The following is a 23,423-nucleotide window of genomic DNA, read 5'->3' as shown; positions in this document are numbered from 1 at the left end:
GAGATGTGAGTGGGCTGCCTGTAATTTCTAATAGAGCCAGCAGGGGGAGCCAAAGCCTATCCCCTCCCCCCAATCCCGCCCTTGCCATTGTTTTTTGTTTCTCTGTTTTCGATAGGTCTCTTATAGGAAATGTGGTGTTGTGTGTGGTTTGGTCAATTCTAACTTATAGCAATCCTACAGGACAGAGTAGAACTGCCCCCATAGGGTTTCCAAGGCTGTAGTGGCACAGTGGTTAAGAGCTAGGGCTGCTAATCAAGAGGTCAGCAATTCGAATCCACCAGCTCTTCTCTGGAAATTCTATGGGGCAGTTCTACTACGCCCTATAGGGCTGCCATGAGTCAGGATCGACTTGGCAGCCCTGGGTTTGGTCTCGGTTTTTTTAATCTTTGAGAAAGAATATCACTAGGCCTTTTCTCTCGCTGAGCAGCAGGTGGGTTCAAACTGCTGACCTTTTGGTTAGCAGCTGAGTGCTTAACCATTGCACCACCAGGGCTCCCATTATAGGAAGCAGTGCTCTAATTTGGGGGGTGGGTTTCCAAGTCCCTGCTTTCAACAGATGAATTTGGGGTTGTGCTACCTGTTAACCCAAGACTTCCCAGGCGGGAGAGGGCCACCTAACCTCTGCTTCCCAGTTCACACATCATCCGTGCTACTTTGGACCTCCTTTCATTTTAACCATTTATTCTTATTTCTGTGTCTTGGTGCCTGTTTCTCAATTATTCTGCCTGAAATTTCCGGGGGAAGAGAGAATAATGGAGGTGGGGGGAGAAGTAAAGCGGAATGTTGATAACTACAGCACTGGGACCCGAAACAGGATTCCTTTTGAATACCCACGTGCACATCAAAGGCACCTCCAACTCCAAGGCTCCCGCCCAGCCCATGTCCTGCTCCACCCAAACTTCAGTCAGGGAACACAGCCTACAGTGAAGTTTGCCAAAAGAATTCAAGTACCAGGGAGCTGTTCTGGCCCAAAAGGTGTGGGAAGGATGAGTTGGGCAGAAACCATCAAAGAGATTCCATTACCCCACACCCAGGACAGAGCCAGAAGATCCAGGTGCAGACATCACTTTGGGATGAGAAATTGAGGGACTTAAAGGAAACTTGGAGTTCCAGCCTCAACAAGAAGCTGGTGCTTGTGGTGCTCAGGGAGGGTTTGTCCTATCTGGAGGTCCAGCTGGCTTCCTGCACGCTCAGCCAAATCGAGGAACCTCAGTTTGGAGGTGGGGAACAGGGAGGTCTCAAATGTCTTCAGCCCTGCACAGGGCTAGTAGGGCTGACCGGCAATCCCCTTTCACTACCTCCTGCAGACAAGGGAGTAAAGTCAAGTGTTAGGAAGGCCCATCACCACCGCGGCCCAAGCACTCTGTCCCCTCCCTCGTCCTTGTGCATAACTTGTCTGGGAGAGAAGGAATCTCCCTAATGCCAGGAGTGCTACACTAAATTAATCAAGGACTTAGGAGTTCTCCAGGGCGTAAGTATGTTCAGCTGTGTGCATGGGCCGCAGGAAGCAGAGAAGGAGAGGGGTGAGGCTCTGGAGCTCCGGCCAAGAGCTTGCCAAGTCTCACCTGGAGAGAAGAGTAAAGGGACTTGCCAAATTTCTTCTTGAACTCAGCTCGGATGCTTAGGAGGTCAGTCTCACTTCGAGAGATGAGGATGCGCATCAGGACTTGGTAATTGGGCTCAGTTTCCTGGCAGAGGAAGAAACAGCTTGGGGATGGTGGTTAGGAAGATTCTTACTGACGGTATGGATTGGATGGCATGGTGAGTTATTCTAGGAAGTGGAGGTGAGGTGGGAGTCAAGGGAAAGAGAAGTATACATTAGGGAAGAGTTCTCTCTGCCATTGCTCAGAGAAGCTGATGCGGAGGAAAGATCTGCTCCCTGTGAGGGAAGCTAGAGCATTTCTCTTATTCCTTCCACATGTGTTTTCTGGCCCTGTCACTAGCTTAGAGCCTCACTCCCCCAGAGCTTACCTGTGGGCAGCTCCAAAGACAGGTATGCCGAAAAGGCTAGAAGAGATTTGCTGCCTGCGAAGACTTCCAGCATGGTTTCTAAGGCTTCTAAGTTAGTGAATGTCCAAGGAGGATACAACCACCCTACCTCCAAACTGAGTTGATGGGGGTCTGAGAGGGATTGGGGCTATGTGACTTCTGGTTCTGATCCTGACCCACTAGGGTCATGTCACATCCCCATCTTTACACATCCGTTTCTCCTGGTTGGACCCTGGGGGTTCATCATCACTGTCTTCCTCCTGTACCTCCACTAGGCCTCCTGCCTTTTGGGTAAAGTCATGGCAGGTTCAGTTTAGAAATGACAGAGCTATAATCAATTATCAATTCATAAACTATATTTTAATAAGTAATGTGTTATTCTGAGATTTCTAAATAATATTCTATATAACCTATGTTTTCATGTTATCTCTCATAAAAGAATAGTACAGAAGCATCCTGATTGAGTTTTTCCTTTTTTTTTTTTTTAATCTTCAGGTAAATGGGCCTGTATTATTGGGCCCATGTATAATGGTTGCTGAAATCCCATTTGTGTTATGAAATGTACCCTGGTGCTGTGACCATTTCCTAATATCCTCTTTTTCAAAGCTTCCTGAGTCACTTGACTCATGAGACCCTTTCCAGCACTGCCTGCAACCCACACTTACAGCATCCCCACAGGTCATCAACTTCCACGAGGAAACAAAAGAAAATGATGAAGACAAGACAGGATGCCATCTTTCATTTGTACTTATTACCTAATTGTCAATAGGCCTGACGGTTACTTTATCTTAAACTTCACACATCACCAGTTTTATACTGTGATAGAGATTGCCCAGTAGCCATTCTTTTCTTCTTCCAACTCCTGTTACTCCAAAGTTGTATAATTGGGGAAAGAATCACTCATTAACTGAACGTTCTTGTTGGTGTACTTCTCATCTATACCATTTACAGGAGATTCATTTTCAAAGCATTTGAATACAGCATAATAAAGTACCCTCTACACCAAAGCTAGATTCCTAGGTGGTACAAATGGCTTGTGTTCTACTGCTAATCTAAAGTGAGGTTCAAACCCACCCAGTGGGACCATGGAAAAAAAGGCCTGATGATCTACTCCCTTTAAGGTTACTTCCAAGAAAACCCTATGGAACAGTTTTACTCTGTAACATATGGGGTCACCATGAGTCGGAATCAATTTGACAGCAACTAACAACAATACACCAAAGCTATAATAAACATAATTCTGTTTTTTTGATACTTCAGAATGCATTTGGCATTGGCTACTGCCGCAGGATCTACATAACGAACATTCATTATGTGGTTAATATTGGTCCAGATTTGTCGAGTCAGTCTTTGCTGAAGGTTATTTTTCTGAATAAATATTCTACATAATCTCTGTTTTCCCATATCTCTCATAAAAGAATAGTACAGAAGTATCTTGACTTTTTCCTTTTTTAGATTTTCAGATAAATGGGCCTATGATTGCTATTTTGACACTTACTTCGAAGATAAATCTGCTGTTTACTTCCAAGAGTGTGGGTCCTGTAATCCAGACATACGACAACCATTTACTGCTGGGATACAAGTTTGTTTTTATGGCAAAAACTTAGACAGATAACCACAACTCTTCAAATGAATCTTAGTGTTGGCTCGTTATAATAGCACAGGCTTTACTGGGCAAGTACAATAAACTACTGTCAAGATGGAAATCTCTGGATGACAGAACAAGTGCTTTTATGTACTGTCTTTTTGAATAGCTGTCAACAAGCATGGTGGTTACTCAGCCAGTATACAGAAAGCTGTTCCTTCTGCCAAAATGAAAACTACTTTTATCTTCCTCAAATTTTGCATATTCTCTAACTTGGTGAGGTTATTTTTTAATTTTATTTTTAGGTTTGGGGACAGTTCTATTAGTAGGAGATCTAGTTCAGTGAACAGAATGACCGTATCTTGTTGGTGAAATTACTCAAACTGAGGTCACCAAGTTAAGTATGGACGATATAGAACAAAGTCTGACCACAGTGTGGAGGAAGATGGCCCTGGATGCTAAGAGCACTCATGGTTCAGCTGACTAGGGGTTGACACATGGCAGTTAAATGTCCTGCTGGACCATTATGTGTTTTCTAGGAAAACTGTATGACTTACTTGCTATGTGACATTAGGCAAGGTACTCAATGTCTCTGTGCTTCGGTCTTTTCATCTATGAAAATGAGGGTAATATTGTTTACCTGCTGGAATGTGGTTGTGAAGTTTTATTGAGATGTGTGTAACATGCTCAGCACAGGCCCTGGCACACAGTAAGCACCTAAGAAATGCTGGCTCTTCTCATTTATTCTTACTACTGTTAATCTCATCATTTTGGCAACAACTGAAATGAGATAAGGCACTGTCTTACTGTCTACATTTGGCCACCTGGACATTAATGAGGCCAAAATTTTAGGTTTAGTGCCCTTATGGGTCAACTCACATAGCCCTAACCACAGCTCCCAGACAAAACAGTTTGTAAAGCCAGGGAAAGAAAACTACTATATGTTTACAAAGAATACATGAGATTGTTACATTAGTAGCAGCCTGGGACTTCCTCTTTCTTGCCCAGGAGTATCTGCCCCCAAGTTTTTGTTACCGAGGGCAGGGAAAGGAGTGTTCTCACCTGGAGGGCTTGGTGAAGTTTGTCAGCAAAGTACAGCGGTGTGTTCCTGATCACCGAGACTGGAAGCAAAGAGGGAAAGAGGGAGAGAAGTGGCTAGGGAGCAACTTCCCACCCAGGAGAGACCCCTGCCCCACATATCCTGAGCAGACCCCTACCTAGGCTGAGCAGAGCCACCTGGGCATCTCCATAGAAATGGTTCTGGACAGCCTCCTCCAACTGTTGCCCAGTGTACCGCTGGTACTGATCAAACACTTGTGGTGTGTGGGGGAGGTTGGAAGATAAATTGGTTAATTATCACAGAGAAAGATAAGCCCTCCCTGCCTTCCTCAGCCAAAACTCATTGTTAGAGCAAGCTCAGGACACAAAGGCTTGTGTGTACCTCGGGCCAGATGTTTACGATTTCTCTGGGTGAGGATTAGGATCCATGCCCACTCCGCGCCAGGTTCTTCAGCCTGCTGTAATGCCTGAGAGGAAAGAGTGGATGAGAAAAAAGGAGGGACAACTCTCAGGGCAGGGTCCCACTCAGCCCATGTGGACATCTGGGAAATGCTTGATGAACCTTTGGCTCATAGTGTGGGTTCTTCCAACCAGCATGGCCCTGGTGCCTGGAGAGGAGTAGGGCACTCCGGCACTGGACCTTGTGCCACCAGGTGGGAGCCTCAGAGCTCTGCCCCAGCTGTGGTCAGTTCAGGTACCTGATTTTCTTCCTAGCCACTTCTGACCTCCCAGACCATGATGACCAAACCTCTCTGCCCCACTATCCTGTCCGCCATCAAAGCCTGGTGTTTCTCCCAGGGTAAGTCCTTGCCTGAGGCAGAGGGGCTGGAGCGGGAAGGAGACAGACAGGCCACAATAACAGTGAGGAAGACACTGAAGTTAATATCATGCAGACTTGGGCATGTCCTAACCCAGTGGGCATAAAACACAATGGGCTATTTTCCTCTGTAAATGCCCAGTTCTGCCAACAAATTCCACCCCAAACCATATCTGGGGGATGTTTGATTTGCAGTCATCATCTGGTCAGATCATTAGTTGGGAGCTGAGGGGCTGCGGCTATGTTCCCAGAATCCATCATGACAATAATGAAATAGAATTAAAGTAGAGAAAGTTATTTGAATCCGTTAAGTTAGTTGTTTTCATTCAGACTTTGTTAAATGAAGGAACAGGGCTGAAAGAGGAACTTTACCCTTACAGCTCTCTTCCTTAATTTGGAAAAATCCTGGTACCCAAGGAGTTGAATAATTCCCTAAGGAGGGTTTAGGAAGGGCTTCCCCACCCACTTGTCATAAGGGGAGAATCTGCCAGTTGATGAGTTCACTTCCTGTGAGTTCAGGAGTCAGAGGCTAGATGAGTATGTCATTACCTGACACCCCCACCCTATCACTGAGGACTCCTTCCCCAAGGCAGGGACAGGTCTGCAGGACAAATAGGTGCACAGGTCACTGGCTCTGATATACGGCAGAGCAGGTGTTGATGCACGGCTGTGCAAACTCCCAAGCCCCCACTCACCTGAACATCCTGTTCCTCCAGGTTGTAGTCAATGACCCCAGAGTAGCTCTCACGACCTCCCTAGGAGGAGAAATTGTTCTCAGAAGGACTCTTTGAGGAATAGCTCTTGATCTCCAAGCCAACAAAACACACTCAAAGCCCTGTCTTGTCCATTACACCCCAGGAATGGTGTCCACTGGTGAGTGTAGCACCCTTCCCCTACACACTCACTCTCCTTACCTTGGCCAAAGCCAGGAGCAGGTCCTGCAGGATGCCATTGGTCTCAGATTTGATGTCCTTCTCAGCATCCACCTGGAAATCTGCGGGTTGGGTCAGGAGCTCTCTGAATCCTGATTTTTCCAAGGGTGGATACCCCAAATGCCTGACCTACTAAGCCTGCCATCTCCTACTTGGAGTAGCTTGGTGGCTATTGGTTCCCAGGTGTAAGGTAGAAATGGCCACCCCTGAAAACATCTCTAAGCTGAGAGTAAACCATGCACTGTGGGAATCAGGATGGGTGGCCTCATCTCAAAGTAACCCGCCAGAGGCAGGTGGCATCTGTTACTAGTGTGGCCAGGAAGTAAAGAGAGGATGGGGAAGCCCATGTTATGAGGCAAGGTGGCTAGAGTCTAGCTCCTCGTTGGAGGCGAGGACAAATGATTCGAAAGGTAGGATGTGAAGAAGGGAAAGAGCAGGAAAGGGAAAAAAGGAAGGGCAAAGAGAGAAACAGAAGCAAGAAGGGAGAGGTAAGAGAGAGCTTGAGAAAACAGGCCAAGACTAGAAATCAAAGGAAAATTGGAGAAAATAAGAAAAGGGGTGGTGGTGGTAAGATGTGGAGGAGAAAAAGCTAGTCATAAACGGTGGCTGAGGCATATGGCACCTAGGCAGGGTTAGTAGCCAGAGGCCTGAGGGGTGACATCCATAACTTAGAGATCAGGACCCCACCTCTCCCCCAGGCTACAGTGAGGCTCCATTCAGCCTGGGAAGTGGTGTGATGTCAGGGACAGCAAGGGGTTGGGAAGGAGACATGGGTACCCTTGGGACTGTCACAGAGCTCAACATTGTCATTACTTTGGAATCTGCCCTGGAGCCCCAGACTACAATGGTTAATCATTGCCTCTCTTTTCCTTAATAATCACATCTGCTGTCTCACCCGGGGAGACTGAGGCAGTGGTTGGGGAAGAGGGAGAGACCCCAAGGGAAGAAAACTTGGGCAGATAGGTTCCCAGATGGCTCTCCTTGTTGGGAGCGTGGGAAAGGAGTGGACTGCCTGATGAGTTCCTTTCCAGCTCTCAGAGCGCCTTCCCTGCACGTTCTTACTGTGTTTATAGACGGCCAGGCACTCCTGCAGCCGGGGTGGAGCTCGGGTGGCAAGAATTTCCACAGCCACATCCTCAGGAGAACCTGAGCCCTATGGGGAATTAGGAGGCCCCGTGTCATTAGAATGGCAGACGCAGGGCAGAGAGCAGACCAGACGCTGACCACTTCTCAGGGGCACAGGCCAGACCCCTTGAACCAATATGGGATGGATTAGAGGAGTGAACGAAAGGAGGCAGTGGGCCCTCTCCTTCCCTCAGTGGTATCCTCAGACACAGTGGCACCACTGGGGGGTATGGAGGGTGCAGACCACACCCAGTGACACTGACAGAGGAGGTGACACCAAAATGATTGTCCATAAAATTTTTGTGCAGTGTTCTATAAGAAATTTATTATTTTTTAAATAAAAAATTTATCTGTAGTTAGTTATAACAACCAAAGTATTTTTCGTAAGTCCAGCTTAATGTATCAATATACTTACAAGGCGAAAACTCTATGCTAATTTACTTTTTGAACCTTCTAATGCGCTCAGGTCAGAGCTGTCATTATTACCAATTACAATGACGCTTCCAATAACTCGTTTTCATCTGCAGCTGCCACAAGCCCATGCTATTGTTTTTGTTGCTGCCAGTGTTTTCATAGTTACTGATTTTGTCAAATTTTCTGGTGTTTTAGCTACAATATTGTGGTAATTAGCGTGGGGGGGGGGTGATGCCATGAGTTACTGCACTGGGTGACACCAACCCTAGTGACGTCACTGCTCAGACATCACAGAAAGTCTCCTCTCTTGGTACCTTCAGAGCTGCCCTCAGTTCCTGGGCATCAAATTGGGCTGCCGGCTGCATCAGAGCCACCACGATCCTTTCAAGGTGGCTGGAGAGCGCTGCCTGCAGGGACTTCAGCAGGTCCTACAATAGATGGTCTCCATGGCTGAGATGTGGGTATGAAGGGGAAGGACCCAGAAGTGTTTAGAGGTTTGGGAAGATTTAGGAGTTTCCCATGATCTTTGGCCAGTTTTCACCTCAGGCCTGAACCACAAGCCCCATTCAGCCAGGGGGCAGAGGCTGACCTTAGAGGCTGTTGCTGTAATCCAAGTCCTCCAGGGGGCTTCTCACCCCAGTCCACCACTCCTGGGAAATCAAATCCTCACCTGCTGGGTGCGCTCCTGGAAGGCTCTAGAGATGAGCTGTCTTTGCTCTCTGCTCCGATTGGTCAGCACATCCACAATGGTGGCCCTGTCCACACCTGAACCAAGATTGGACTGGGCTGTAAGCTGCGCAGAGCCCAACCAGGATCTTTACGGAGCTGGGATCCCCTATTTCACTGACTTGCAGCCTCCAGAGGAGGAGAGAACAAGGTCTGGGAAAGGGTGGGAAGGGGAGAATCAGGGACTATCTCAACCCCCATTTCCATTTGGTCTCAAAAGAAGATGCAAATAAGATGCTAAAACAACATGCAAATCTGACCCAAACTCAAGCAAAGGTGGCCTGGTGTGTTGGGAAAAAGTGGCTTTTGGGGTTTGGCAGACTTGGATTAGAATCCCAGCACAATCATTACGAGCTGTGTGAACTTGGGTAAGCCTCTTAACCTCACTGATCTCCAGTTTCCACATCTGTAAAATAGAAATAAAGACTTACCTCACAGGGACATTGTGAGAATGGTAGGACACACCTCCTCTTGACATACAAAAATTAAGTTATTCAACAAATATTTGTTGAGCATATTTAGTTCTTCCTTACTGGCTCCTTCTTGGCCTATAGATCTGTTTCTAATAAGCAGATCCCCAAGGGCAACAGGGAGACAGGCTCACCTTGTCCTGCAATTGCCCTCAGCAGCCTCTGTACATCCTTGTCCACACTGAAGCTCAAGAAGGTCCTGAGGGTGCCCAGAGTGCCCCAAGCTCCAGTCTGTGGGAGCACAGAGCGATTGGGAGGTGGGGAGATCCATGGGTCTGCCTACACCCCTCCCCTGTTCCTTAGTATAGCCTCAGGGCCTGCTTTCCCCTGCCTATTCCTCCAACACTCTCCCAGGTCTTGAGTTGATATATAAAAAAATGATTCAGCTCCTTACCTTGTTAGCAAGACCCAGATGGCCAAGGATCTCCTGGGTCAGGGATGGCCCCGTCGTCCCACTGGTCACAGACATGGTGCGACTGGTTGCCCTGGGGAAGGAAACAAATTAAGCAAAACCAGCTACCAAACCCGTTGCCATTGAGTCGATTCGATTCTAACATAGGACAGAGTTGAACTGCCCTATGGGGTTTCCAAGGAGTGGCTGGTGGATTTGAACTGTTGACCTTTTGGTTAGCAGCCAAGCTCTTAACCACTCCTCCAACACCAGGGCTCCTCTGAGCCATCCAGGGCCTCTTTATGACCCCCAGACCCTGTAGTCTGGGTCCCCTTTGCCTGCTGCTCCTTTCCCCTGTTGCAGGAAAAAAAAAAAATCAACCTGCTTGGCAAGTTTGGGAGCCAGAACTGAAGCTGCAGTAGAGGGGTGAGAGGAAAGCCCCCACCTTCCTCATCTCTCACCTGCTCCTTCAGGAGGCCAGGCTGGATCAAGGATGCTGCTAGAGCTAGCCCCCAATCGCTGCCCACAAAACCGTCTACCTACTCTCTGCCTTTCACCCTCGGAGTTGTAGGCTGAAGGTCAGTAGGTGCAATCTCTGAGCCAATGTGTATACGTTCTTCTGGGTACATGAGTACCTGGATGAGGGAGCAGGGGCTTGTGTTGGACAAGGAAAACTTACTCTTCCCCCCTCCAAGAGATCAACAAGGTCTCCCACATGACAGCCCAGGTCCAGCACTTACCCAGAGGTGCTGGGGCGAGGTGGCAGCTGTCACACCTGGTGGTGTAGCTGTGTGGGCACCAGATCCTGTGTGACCTGGCAGAGGAGAAGGGGGTGTGTGTAGCCCAGGCTGAGCAGCCAGTCAGACGACCTCTCTTGCAGACCAGCCCAGCTGTTGTCTCCTGTTCTGGCCCCTCCCAGAAGTGGGAGAGGACCAGGCTGTACTGGGTCCCACATGCAAATACCTCCCTGCCTAGCATCTCTCCTCCCAGGAACTGGGCTTTCACCCGTGTGAGTGAACTCCGCTCCGCCTTTCAGCAGCTCAGCCCCTGACACAGGAGGCTTTGTGCATTGCTTTCCCTTTGGAGACAGGTGGGACCACAGAGCCCCAGTCTCTTAAGTCCAGCTTCTGACCTGGCTCTGCCTCTGGCTCCAGCTCCCTGGGGGACCTGGGAGACAGGCTCCCAGCTGATCTCCAGTTTGATCGAGAAAAACCTGTTAGGACACATACCAGCGGGGCACCCCAGCCTGCACCCCAGAGGGGGTCCCAGCCCAGAAACTCCCTTGACTACTGCCTTATTAGAGTCAGCCAGCGTGGGTGGGGAAGGCTACGGAACTGTTTACACCGACAGAGAAGGAATAACACAGGTATTTAGGGGTGACAGCAGATCAGCAGAGTCAAGAGAGAAAAATGCAAAGGGTGTTCCCTGAGGAGGGAGCACCACGCTCCCCAAAGGTGACAGGAAGATGGGGGAAACACCCTGGGCTTGTTTCTTAGATTCCTTCTGTTGTCTTTTGGCCGCCAGGGCTGTTTAAGCGGCAGGTGATGCAACCCTAGCACCTGGGCTTTAGGCTATCAATGCACAGAGCAGCAGGTGAACAGTCCCGGAGAGCCTCAGGGATTTCTGAGGAATTGCTCAAACCTCACAGCTGGCTCCTTTGGGTCTGAGAGCAATCTTTTTCCTGCCTCCCTGGAGGGCTCAGGTAAGGGCTGAGCAGTCTTCATTCCTCTGCCACGCCCCTAGCCCAGGAAGGCCGTCACCAGTTTTCTTATGTTCTGGGAGGAAGCATCTGCAATGTTTCCACAGAGCAAACCAGACCTGAGGAGAAGCCTCTGAAGGAAGAGGAACATAGGGTCAATCATTGCTCCTCACTGTTCTGTCGTTAAAGTGGAAAATGTGCGCTGATTTTAGAAGTGGAGGCCTTGAGTTCAATCCCCAGCTCTGCCACTCGTTACATCCTGTGACCTCGGAAAGTCTCTCTGTGTCTGTTTCTTCATCTGAAAAAAATGGGAATATTGCCAGAAGACTCAGGTGGGCGTGGGGGCATCCTGAGGCATCTGCAGATAGGTTTCCTGAGAGGATTCAATGAGTTAATGTGTATGATGGTGCTTGGCCAAGAAAAGTACCTTGTAAATTAGGGTTGCCAGATTTAGTAAACATAAAACCCCAAGTTAAATTAGAATTTCCAATAAATAACAAATAATTTGTTGGTGTAAGAAACGACACAAATACTCCATGGGACACACTTATGCTAACAAATTATTTGTTGTTTATCTGAAATTCTAATTTAACTGGGGGTCCTGTATCTTACGCAGCAACTGGAAAAAATGGGACTCAATTCAGTATGGTGGTTAAAAACAAAGATTCTGCTGCCTTAAAATTCTGGCCTGCTGTGTGACCTTGGGAAACTAACTTAACTTTTCTGTGCTCAAGTTTCCTTATTGCCAAAAAGGAGACAACAATACTGTTTATGTTGTGGGTTGTTGTGAGAATTAAATAAATAAGTGTAAAGCACTGAGTGCTGGATACATAGCAATAGGTATGCGTGGTCGAAATGTTAGCTAATCCATAATAATAAGTATTGTTATAGTAATATTTGATAATGATAATTGTTATTATTATTGCTTCTTGTTTCTAAATCCAAACGGCTCTCTTCCGAAGCTTCTTATTTTGCCAACCCCCAATCTGGCCACAAGAGGGCACCAGACACTGAGCGCCCCCAGTCCCTAGTGGCCATTTGAGGTCTCTGGTGAGGCTCTGGCCTCACCCTCAGATATCAAGGGGCCAACCTCTTCGCCCACTTGTTGGGAGAGGCAGCCTCTGGAGGACATACAAAAGGTTCACGGGTGGACTTGGTGGGCAGATAGAGTCGGGGGAGAGCCTCAGGTAAACATCTATTCAGGGAGCCCACTTGAGATACAACTTTGGACACATGAGACTTCCTAGGCTGGGTTACCGTGGGACAGCAGCTCCACAGCCAGGGTCCCCATGCCCTCAGCTTTCTGTGCCCATCAGTCACTCCTTGTCACATGTGCCAAGCAGGTTTGGGGCGGAGGGAATGAAGGAAGAGAGAGGGCCCTTGCTTCCCCAGGCCAAATCTTTCCAAAAGACTTTTGGCAGACCTGCCAGAGTAAACTCTAAAGTCAGAGAAGGCAGAGAACCCCAGTCATATGACAACCACAGTCCTGGTGGCCTATGACTATGAGAAGTGTGTGTGATGCATTTATAGTCCTCCACTGAGAGTCAGTGGAGTCTCACTCCTTTTATCATTATTCTGTTTTGTTCAGCTCCAGGGCCAGACTGAGGTCATTTCAGATTCACTAGTCACCTTCCACTCCCAGGCTCTAAATGATAAAATCTGGGAGCTGGAGATCTTAGAGATGACCTGTTTACTACTGTGCCCTTGTTACTGACTTGAGGAGGCTGAGTGACTTCCCAAGACCAGAATCCAGGTCTCCTAATTCCTCCTCAGTGTTTTCTTCATCATTCAGATGAGGGCATGGCTGATTTGGGGTCCCTCTTGGTGGCGTACAGTGGGGTAAGCAGTAATATATAGTGCCCTAGCTGTTTTTAGCTGTTGTGTCAGAAACACTTTTTCAGTCCCAAACCTCATATTCCTTTTCTGCCTATAATTTGCATTGCATGATTTCAGAATACATAGAAGTTCCTCTTGTCAGTAAACTTCTTCTTCCCAGAACTCCTGGTACCTGAATCCGTTCTGCTCAGGTACTAGCCAAGCTCTACTCCTTTACGCAAGGAGGCCTGTGTATTGCACGGACCTGGGAAGACCCACCTTCCACAACTGGGCTCCGTGTCTGCCCTCCCCTAAACGCTGGCTGAGTGCCTGGTGGTGTCCTATCTTCTGCCTGGGGCACCTCAGCAGCCAATGCAGAGGAAGTGAGTCACCACAAGGCAGGCAGTGTTTGGCGCACTGTGGGTGTGGCCATGACAGCCTGGGGGAGGAGGGGATGGGTCAGAAGGGCGGAGATCGTAATCCCTTGGTCCAGCAGTGGGGTGTTTGAGTCCAAAGTATGTTGACAGAAGTGGTAGCATCATCTTAATGCTGGCTGAGGCCTAGTTTCCCCTTCTCCATTCACTTCCTTGTCTCCTGGGGAGGGGTACACCCTCTTATCTTTATTTCTCAGGCCCTAGCTGTCTAACTTCTGCCCCAAAGCTTTCCCTCCCTACTGCTATCTTAAAAAAAAAAAAGAAGTTAACCAGTCTTCAGTTCTCCTGAGGAAGCATTTAAAAGGTTTGACCCGGGACAGAGTACACTTAGGAGAGCTGCCTGAGAAAAGGATTCAGAAGCTAAAGGAGGGGAGCCAAGTAGGACAGAGGTGAGGAGGAGGAGTTAGAGAAGGACCCAAAGGTTAGCTGTGTCCCAAAAAGGAGACACTGGAAAAGAGTGTGTGGGTGTGCCATGGATGGGGACTCTAGGGAGGGCACTGAAGAAAGGTGGAGGGAACTTGGGAAATGGAAGGCTGCCTGAGGGGGAGTTACAAAGGGAAAGCAAGACAGAAGATAAGCTAATAAGGGAGGAGAAAAGGAAAAGGCAGGCAGGACTGGAGGGGTTGCTGGGGTGTGGAAAGCTGGGCAGGTCTGGGGCTAGACAAGGCTGGAGAGGCTCTTGGGGGCTGCCAGTCCAGGGAGTGGGCCCACACCTTTCAGTTTTCCAGTGGCAGGCCTAGGCTGCCGGTCCCACTGCAAAAGAGCAAATGAACAAATAGGTTGGAAACCGGTTTCTGCCTCTCTACCCCTCCAGACAGGGCCTTTAGGTGAGGGCCAAGCTCTCAAACTGGGTTAGTGAGAGGTCAGACTCCTTCCTAAGACAACTGTCAATGGATCTCAACTTGGCTAGATAAATCACGAAAAAAGCCATGATTATAGGTTCTAACTATGACACCGTAAAAACGTGAATATTTCATTAAGGTGGAAAACACAAACCTGTACCTCTACCTCCACGAGTAAGCTCCAAACAAACCCTCAAACACATTTAAGTCACACTTCGTTCATGCCAGGAGTCAAGGCCAGTTTTCTAGCGTAAACATGCTTCCTCTTCTTGAAACATCAATTTTACCAGATTATTGAGGGAAGAACACTTTTTAATATGAAAACGAACACCGATAAACGTGGTGAGATTGAAAAGTCAAATACATTTACAAAAGGTGGGGGTTGACTCAGATATTGCTATGGTGTACCAGTAAGGATGCACTCTTCTCCGCCATTGAAGGTAGGTTCTACAGTACTTGTGTGGAAACATAGGTCCTATTTTTGGGGGCAGGGGCTCCCTCGGGGTCGCTGGCTCAGCGCAGGGAAGGACAGTTGAGTCTGAAGGGCCCACTGCAGCTGCGGGCCCTGGAGAGGCGCTCGGATTCGGCGCGCATCAGCTCATCGGGGCAGGACTCCCCGGTGCGGCGCCCGTTCGGAGCCCGAGCTGCCCTCCTCCCTCCGCTGCCCAGTGGGGCTGAAGGTGGGAAGTGTAGCAATCCGCTGGGTAGAGGGAACTGGGGACCGCAGCCGAGGGGCCGAGGTCGCGGACCGCAGGCTGGGTGGGGCAAGGTTACGGCCACTGCGCGCCCTGGATCCCCGGGCACCTGGGTCTGCCCCGGGGTCCCGCGGGCTACATCTCACCTCTAACAGACAGACCAGACTGGCTAGCGGGGCCCCCATATTGCCTTCCTAACCAGGGGGCTTCTCCCCCAGGTCGTGATTAGAGGGGGCGCGGCCGCAGGGGCGCGGGGCCGGGAGAAAAGGATTGGGGTGCGGCCGCCCGCGCAGAGACTCGGGCTCGCCGCCCTCCTTCCCTTCCTCCCTCGCGGCCGCAGGCCCACGCCCAGTCTCCCGGCTCCTGTGTCGCTCGCGGCCTTTCTTCACCGGGCTGGGCTCGGACTCAGCTCGGCTGGGCTCGGCCGGCGGCGGGAGGAGGAGGAGGAAGGAGGGAGGGAGCGGGCAGGCAGGCGGGCGGAAGGGGGAGGAGAGGAGTGAGCCGAGCCAGGCCCGAGGGGGGCCCGCAGCCCGGACCGGAGGAGAGACGGAGCAGCGGCTCTCGGCCCCGCCACCTCCGCGACGCCGCCGCCGAGTGAGTGGGCACCCCCGCCCCGGGGCCCGGGGCTTTGCGCGCGGGAGTGGCGCGGGAAGGGGCCGCGGAAAAGTTGGCGAACTGGGGGCCGCTCCAACGCGGCTCCGCGGAGAGGGCCCCGGCTGAAAAGGGGAGCGGGGGCCGAGGAGGAGAAAGGGACCCGGGCGCAGACCCGCGGGAAGTCGAGCGGGGGGCGGCTGCCGCAGGCTCGGGGGCCTCTGCCCGGCCCGCTCATGGCGGCGGGGCCTAGGGGAGGGCGGGCCAGAGCGCTTCGCGGGAGCGGCCGGGCCCCCAGCGCCGCCCGAGGGGCAGGCTGGCCTGATGCCTCGGCGCTCTCCGGCGCGCCGCCCGGAGCCCCGAGCAGCCTTCCTGGGCAACAGGTAGGGGCTGGGAGGTGGGGGCGCAGGGCGGCTCGCGGAGGGCACGAACCACAGGCGCCTCTTTGTTGGGGAGTGGAAAAGCTTGGGGACCGTTTGCGCGAGTGCCCTGGCCTGGCAGTGGGCCCGCGGCGCTGCCTCTGCCGTGGACGGGTCCCGTGGCTGGAGTGGGAGGAGACAGTGGGGGCTTGCTTCTTTTCCTTCTTACCGGCCCAGTGTGCCCACCCGGGAGGGAGGACAGAGCGTCCATGTGCTTAACGGGAAACAGGAAGGAGTGGCTCTGGGTGCCTGCCCCGGCCCCCCGGGGCTAAGGCTCCTATACCGTTATGGGATGTGTGTGGCCGGCGTGGAGTTGGGGTGGCGGGGGAGGGGATCTGCTGGTGAAACTGGTTTTATGGGCCGAGATGCTAATTACTGGCCCGGAGGCTCTCTGGCAAGTGGGTTAATTGCAGGTATGTGACACTAATCTTTGACCTGGGTTTATAGGGTTTCTCTGTCTCCCCAAGCCAGGCTCCTAGCATCAAAACCTGATCTCAGGAGCCTGAAATTGTCAGGCAAGGGGTCAGGGACAGGGAGTTCTGAAGATCCTGAGGTTTGGAGTGAGCCCCTCTTCTCAGAGAAATCAGGGAAGGCCTTCAGCAGGCAGTCACCCCCACACATCTATGTTAGGGTTTGGGGTGGGGGATGTCCCATACCAGAGTTTGGGGCCTGGGCCTGAATGAGAGTGGCTGACTGACTGCACTTGTATAATGGGGCCTAGAGGATAAGGACTTGTCAGCAGCCCTGTCCCTCAGGGCCTGGCCCTTGCCATGCAGTGACCTGTATAGACTCTAAGAGAGAGGGAGTTCCTTGTCTTTCCTGGTGCCCCACACCTCATCCCTTAACTGAGGCCTCTGACCAGCTTTTCTCCTGGGAAGAAGGGATTCCTCTTTCTCCTGTCCACTGGTCAGACTGACTGATCGTTTACTGTGCCCTTCAGCACAGACCCCTAGCTGCTGCTTCTACCTCCTGACGTCTCCCTGCCCATGGGGGCTTTAGTTTTCTGGTGGTGGGGGAGGGGTGTCTGCTGTGTTTGGGTGTGTTGAGGCCTCTGGTGAAGCAGCCCAAACTGCAGGCCAGATTGGGCCTGAGGATCACTATTCTTCTTACTGCCTCCTGCCCCCAACTTTCCCACATTCCGGCCTAAATTTTTGGGCCTACACTGCAGCTCGAAGCAATGACACACACCTCTTCTAGGCTTCACCCATGGATCACAGCCTTCTGGTTCATAACCTGCCGCTGTTGCTGCGTGAAAAGAAAGTTTTCAACAAGGAAGATTATTCAGGACCTCATCCACCCCTTGTTTGTAGTCCTCTGACCTTAGTGGAAGCCAGGAGCCTACAGGACCCTCTTCTTTGTCACCCTCCCCTCCCTTGCTGTCCACTTTGTATCTTCCTCAGTGATTCCTTGAAGCTCTGAGAGCCAGTGGAACTGTGTATCACATTGAGCCCACAGGCTCAAACTTCTGCTCTCCTAGCCCTCTGGGTCCACAAGCCCCCATAGAGACCCTCTGCCTCTTTTCATCCAGCTATGAGGGTCTGGGGGGTTCAGTCAGATTTAGGGCAAAGGGTGGAGGTTGTGTGGAGCCCTGCTCAAGTTCCCAGTAACCCAATGCCCATGAAATCCCTGTGCTGCTGCCCCCTCCAGCCTGTGCCTCAGAAAGTGGTGTCTCTGTCTCTGAGGCAGGTATGTGTGTCTGTGTGAGAGAGAGAGAGACTGAGAGAAACAGATACACACACACTCTGTCATTTCATGTGTGGAAGGTAAATTTTGTGACTGGAAGGAAAAGTGTCTGTAGGCACGATTTTCTCTTTGAAAATTAAGCAACTATGCTAAGGGCCAAAGGGACCTGGGAAAGCAAGGTCTCCTTATGTTGTGTGTGCATCACCTTTTCTTGCTCCAGCTTCTTGTTTAGGGGGTCCCTTGCTTGGCTTGGTGTGCTGGTGCCAAGAAGCCAGCAGGGCTGCCACAGGAGCAGGCTCCTTGGCTTTGTGGGGATGTGTAAGCAGGGCCAGCTGGGAGCCCCAGTTGTCTTTCCTTCCCCCATCTTGAGTCAGGCATCCTGACCCTGCTGAATCTGGTACTTCTTGCTTTCCCAGCCCCTCTAGGGGAGATGGGGATAGTGCTCCTCTGCTAATGGAAGTCCAGGGCAGAAAGGGATGGCTGTGGTTACTGAAAGCCTTAAGCCCAGGTGTGAGAAAGTCCCCATTAATCTGCATTTCCAAACTCCTGACACATCAGCCACTCACTCACACACACCTTCCACTCTCCCTGCTTAGAGCCAGGGGGAAAGGTGCTGTCTTGTCCAGTAGTTGCACTGTCCAGGCCCTTGCCCTTGACCACTCTCTGACACCTTCTCTATTTTCCTCCCCAGCTCTCACCTTTGCAGGGATAAGACATGCACATAAGATGGTGGTGGTGGTCGGGGCGGGGGGGGGGGACAGGAGTCAGGGAAAGGGACTCCATCCATCTCCTCCATGACCCCTGCCAGCCCTCTGAATCCTTAACTTTTCAAATGCTGCTGGCAAGAGAAATTTCCCTTGCCAGTTTCCACTGAGCAGTGTGGGGATAGGGATTAATGTCTAGGCTTGCGTGTAATCTTGACTTCAGAGCCCACTGGAGGAAAAATTAGGCTTCAAGAGACAGAGCAGTCCGGTGACTGGGTCAGGTGTATTTTCCCATCTTCCGTGAGGCTAGGCAGAAAAATGTAAGGGAAGTGAGGGAGTGTGCTAACACATCTAGGCATTCTGCCTTGTCCCTTCTCTATTCAATTTTCTACAACTTTTTTGTACGAAAAGAGTGTGTACGTGTGTGGGTAGGTGTGTGTGTGGGGGGGGTAAATTTTATGTGGATAATTATATTTAATTTTGTTCACTTGAAAAGCCGTCCTTTAACTAATTAAATATTTGTTCTGGCTAAATTTTAAGGGGAAGGGGCAGTGCCCTGAGGGTGGTGTACCTGGGCCAGTAATATGTGTGTGTGTGTGTTATCGGGGGGAGGCAGAGAGAAGGTGGAGCTGAAGATCCTTTGTTGTCTGTGCTGACCTGATTTCATCCCGAGAGAGCAGTGACCAAGAGGGGGAAGCTGAGGAGGACATGAGGGTAAAGTCCTTGGGTTGGAATACTGACCCGTGACGTGCCGGGCTGAGAGGGATTTCGCAAGTGTGTCTCTGGTGGGTAGGGGCGGAGCTGCTGGCGGAGCAGCCCAGCTGTGATCCGAGGGTTCAGCCCTCTGCCAACGGCACCCAGTGGTCTCCAGTTCACAGAGGAGAACAATCCGCCCACTCTTTCCTCTTGGCTGGGAGGGAACACCTTCCTTCTCCATCAGCTTTTAGTCTCAAGGCCAGCCTGAATACCACCTCCCTCCTGGAGTGAGGTGTAGGGAGCCTGAAAGATCCTGCCCTGGTGTGCTGCTGGCATTCCTTGTACTGTCCTAGAACTGGAAAGCCGCCCTATTACAGATGAAGATATGCACTTGCCCAAGGTCACACAGGCAGGACCAGAACCCAGGTTTCTGAGTCTGCCGGCCACTCTCTTTGCTATACCAGGACAACTTTTATTCATCTATCTCTTCCCCCACAGCTGCCTTCTCTTGATGTCCTCTACTTTCCCCCTCCCCTCACTCAGGATGCTCCAGACCTTGTATGACTACTTCTGGTGGGAGCGGCTGTGGCTGCCTGTGAACTTAACCTGGGCTGATCTAGAAGATCGAGATGGACGCGTCTACGCCAAGGCCTCAGATCTCTATATCACACTGCCCCTGGCCTTGCTCTTCCTCATCATTCGATATTTCTTTGAGCTGTGAGCATACAAACCTACTCCATGCCTTCCGTGGCCGCTAGCCTGTTTCTTGGCCTCCAAGTTTGTCTCCTACTGTTTAATTGGTCCGATTCCCTGGTGTTCTGGCTACCCAGGTCCCTGCCTACTGTGTGCCCCCCACTGAAGGCACCATTGTTTTCAGCACCCCCAGGCCCTTCAATGGTTATTTGTTCTCAACCCCCACCCTCCACCCTGCCTGGCCAGTAGTGAACACAGGCAGCTTTGTCAGCTGTGGGTAGTAGCCCAAGGAGGCTGTGGTTGGCGGGTTGCTAGAAAACTGGGGAAACTGAGGCCCAGCATGAAGTTGCTTGAGCTTGCAGTCCTTTTCCCCTCCCAGCCTAGGTCTACCGAGAAACTGAGGTGTTTCAAACTAGACACCTCCTCACCCATATCCCCTCCTCAGTTACGTGGCTACACCGCTGGCTGCCCTTCTGAATGTAAAAGAGAAAACTCGGTTGCGGGCACCTCCCAACCCCACCTTGGAGCATTTCTACTTGACCAGCGGCAAGCAGCCCAAGCAGGTATGAGCTGCAGACCTCACGCTGGGGGTTACTGAGTTTTGGGAGGAAGGGAAAGGAATGGATAAGGTTGGAAGGCAGTGGGGCCGGCTTAGGTTTTTACTAGGTTATTACGGGAGCGGGGGAGGGGAGCTGCTGAGTTCTGATGCTGAAAGCAACTGACTGGCTTCTTCACCACACCCAGGCAGAGGTGGAGCTGTTGTCAAGGAAGAGTGGGCTCTCTGGCCGTCAGGTAGAGCGCTGGTTCCGTCGCCGCCGGAACCAGGACCGGCCCAGTCTCCTCAAGAAGTTCCGAGAAGCCAGGTAGTGGAGGTTGGGCCAAGAGAAACTGGGTGGAAGAGGAAGGTCTAATGTACCTTGCTGACAGGGGTGGGCTGTGGCTGTATGGAGATTATGAGGCTGGGAGGGAGGTGAATTTAGTTAACCATGCTCCTCAGGAAGGAGATCTCGGGGTACTTGGGGGCTGTTGGAGGGCTGTGCCATTTCCCACCCCATCTAGCTATTTCTGCATCCTCTTTCAGCTGGAGATTCACATTTTACCTGATTGCTTTCATTGCTGGCATGGCTGTCATTGTGGATGTAAGCAGGGGTTGCTGGGAGGTGGGGAGTTGGTTCTCTGGCAAGGCAGGGGTGAGTCCATAGAATTTGGGCCCCCCTCCTCTTTTAACCACTCACCATTTCTCTGCAGAAACCCTGGTTCTATGACTTGAGGAAAGTTTGGGAGGGGTATCCCATACAGGTAAGAGAGCTGTCATGTTCCTTATATGGGGATCAGATTGTGGTAGTCAATTTAGGATAGGACATACACCCTGTGAAGAGACGGTCTCTGGAACACTGGCAGATGGGACTGAAGTCATGGAGCTAAGCATAATAGCAAGAGCTACAAGGGCTGGGTTTGGTGAGGTGAGACCTTTGGATCTAGTTGCTCTGGGGCCTTACCTCTTCCTCTCTTCCAGAGCACCATTCCTTCCCAGTATTGGTACTACATGATTGAACTCTCCTTCTACTGGTCCCTGCTCTTCAGCATTGCCTCTGATGTCAAGCGAAAGGTGGGTCAAAGATTTGTGCCATTAGCCCTAGGAGCCAAAATGAGGCCCTGGGATCAACAGCCTCCCCTAAAGTTTCTAGGTGCTCTGGATGGAGTCATTGGGATATGTGGAATTGAAGATGAGGGGAGGAGGAATAGTGGGGGCAGGGAAACAGGAAGTCCCTGGAGCCTGCACCTTCTCTGTAGGATTTCAAGGAACAGATCATCCACCATGTGGCCACCATCATCCTCCTCAGCTTCTCCTGGTTTGCCAATTACATCCGGGCGGGTACTCTCATCATGGCTCTGCACGACTCTTCTGACTACCTGCTTGAGGTCAGGTTTCCAAGACATCTTCTCAAACTCAGAGACTCTGATGCAGGTTCCCCTGTCCCCTTTTTGGGGGAGGGGGGAGGGTGTTCCTGGGACCAGGAAAGTGGGGGCACAGAGCCCGTACTGGTAACTGAATGGTAGGAAAGTATGAGGGAGCAGTAGTAGCCCACGGTGACAAACGGGCTATTTATGCAGTCAGCCAAGATGTTTAACTATGCGGGATGGAAAAACACCTGCAACAATATCTTCATCGTCTTCGCCATTGTCTTCATCATCACTCGACTGGTCATCCTGCCCTTCTGGTGAGCAGACCACACTCCTGTTCTCAAGAAATCAGGAGTCTTGCCTTCCCCCTCCCTCATTTACCTACCCTTCATCTTAACCCATCTTACCCATGTTTATAATTCTGTCTCCGCCCTGCTCTCCCAGGATCCTGCACTGCACTGTGGTGTACCCACTGGATCTCTATCCTGCCTTCTTTGGCTATTACTTCTTCAATTCCATGATGGGAGTGCTACAGCTGCTGCATATCTTCTGGGCCTACCTCATTTTGCGCATGGCCTACAAGTTCATAACTGGAAAGGTGAAGGCTCTGTCCCATTTTGTAGGCCCTAAACCAAAACAAAAACCAAACCCAGTGCCTTTGAGTCGATTCTGACTCACAGCGACCCTATAGGACAGAGTAGAACCGCCCCATGAAGTTTCTAAGGAGCGCCTGGCGGATTCAAACTGCCGACCCTTTGGTTAGCAGCCGTAGCACTTAAGCACTACACCACCAGGGTTTCTTTGTAGGCCCTATGACCCTCAGTTCTAGAAATTGTCCAAGCTCCCTCTCACGCTACCAGCAATCCTCTGAAAAACTACAGTGAGGCCCTGAGTATAGCAGGAACAGGCCTGCAGAGAGAGGGAGTTCTTAGAGGTTTGAAGACATCACATAACCTTTCTTATCCCTTTCCATAGCTCGTAGAAGATGAACGCAGTGACCGCGATGAAACAGAAAGCTCAGAGGGGGAGGAGGCTACAGCTGGGGGAGGAGCAAAGAGCCGGCCCCTAGCCAATGGCCATCCCATCCTCAGTAACAACCATCGCAAGAATGACTGAACCATGGTCCCTGCTGGCCCCCAGACTGATTCATAAAGCCAAGGAACTGCCCCACCCTCCCCACAGGGTCACTTTAAGCTCTGGGGAGAAAGGAGAGAGAGGAAAGTTCTCTGTGCTTCTTTGTCACCCAGTTGCCTTTAAACCAAATTCTAACTTATCCTCATGTAGAGGGGAGGTTGGTTATATCCTGTTAGAGGGGGATGGTCTGATTTTCCTCAGCTCTGGAGGTGGGGTTTACAACTCACATTCCTCATACTTTAGAATTTGGCCCTAGCTATTTGCCTTTGACTCTCTGACCTCCAGAGCCAGGGTTGTGCCTTATTGTCCTGTCTGTGGGCCTCATTCTGCCAAAGTTGGACCACCTTTCTAAGCTCCCTACTTGGGCCAGAAACCAAAGTTGAGCTGCCTTTAACCTCTTCCCTTCTAAGACACAAATGGATTGAGTGTAGGAGGGTACACATGACCCTTACCCTACCTCTGCCAAAAGTGGGGACTGTGCAAACGGTCTTTCATCATGTTACTTTGCCAGCTACCCCTGTAGCCACAGGTTCAAGATCTAGCTGCCTTCCTCTGGCACCTTCCTCTTTTCAGCTAGGCTAGCTGGTTTGGGGTAGAATGGCAAC

At 51.0% G+C, this 23,423-nt stretch overlaps 2 protein-coding genes across 6 annotated transcripts; one reads left to right on the top strand and one right to left on the bottom strand.

Moving 5' to 3' along the window:
- Nucleotides 1-670: 670 nt before the first annotated feature.
- On the bottom strand, nucleotides 671-10,405 carry ANXA9 (annexin A9). 4 transcript variants are annotated; one of them, XM_049880394.1, is made up of 14 exons: nucleotides 10,249-10,405; nucleotides 10,052-10,143; nucleotides 9,512-9,602; nucleotides 9,252-9,348; nucleotides 8,592-8,686; nucleotides 8,236-8,349; nucleotides 7,445-7,535; nucleotides 6,365-6,444; nucleotides 6,146-6,205; nucleotides 5,016-5,100; nucleotides 4,792-4,887; nucleotides 4,637-4,695; nucleotides 1,566-1,688; nucleotides 671-1,301 (listed from the first exon to the last, which is right to left on the bottom strand). In XM_049880394.1, exons 2-14 carry the CDS (start codon nucleotides 10,135-10,137, stop codon nucleotides 1,239-1,241), a joined length of 1,140 nt encoding a protein of 379 aa, XP_049736351.1. In that variant the 5' UTR covers nucleotides 10,138-10,143; nucleotides 10,249-10,405; the 3' UTR covers nucleotides 671-1,238. The 4 variants fall into 4 exon arrangements, with proteins under 4 accessions (XP_049736351.1, XP_049736353.1, XP_049736352.1 ...); XM_049880397.1 differs by lacking the exon at nucleotides 671-1,301 and adding an exon at nucleotides 3,488-3,528 and having other exon boundaries at nucleotides 1,613-1,688; XM_049880396.1 differs by lacking the exon at nucleotides 8,236-8,349.
- A 3,357-nt stretch (nucleotides 10,406-13,762) lies between these two features.
- Nucleotides 13,763-23,344, top strand: CERS2 (ceramide synthase 2). Of its 2 annotated transcripts, none has more exons than XM_049880392.1 (11): nucleotides 13,763-13,845; nucleotides 19,630-19,803; nucleotides 20,225-20,342; nucleotides 20,524-20,642; nucleotides 20,861-20,918; nucleotides 21,028-21,078; nucleotides 21,296-21,388; nucleotides 21,574-21,702; nucleotides 21,895-22,001; nucleotides 22,129-22,282; nucleotides 22,660-23,344. In XM_049880392.1, exons 2-11 carry the CDS (start codon nucleotides 19,631-19,633, stop codon nucleotides 22,798-22,800), a joined length of 1,143 nt encoding a protein of 380 aa, XP_049736349.1. In that variant the 5' UTR covers nucleotides 13,763-13,845; nucleotide 19,630; the 3' UTR covers nucleotides 22,801-23,344. The 2 variants fall into 2 exon arrangements, with proteins under 2 accessions (XP_049736349.1, XP_049736348.1); XM_049880391.1 differs by lacking the exon at nucleotides 13,763-13,845 and adding an exon at nucleotides 15,453-15,587.
- Nucleotides 23,345-23,423: the final 79 nt, after the last annotated feature.

The sequence above is a fragment of the Elephas maximus genome, chromosome 3 (assembly GCF_024166365.1).
Source record: "Elephas maximus indicus isolate mEleMax1 chromosome 3, mEleMax1 primary haplotype, whole genome shotgun sequence".
In the NCBI taxonomy this organism is placed as follows: Eukaryota; Metazoa; Chordata; class Mammalia; order Proboscidea; family Elephantidae; genus Elephas; species Elephas maximus.
The sequence above is the reverse complement of the archived record's forward strand: the minus strand, read 5'-3'. Positions and strand labels throughout refer to the sequence as shown.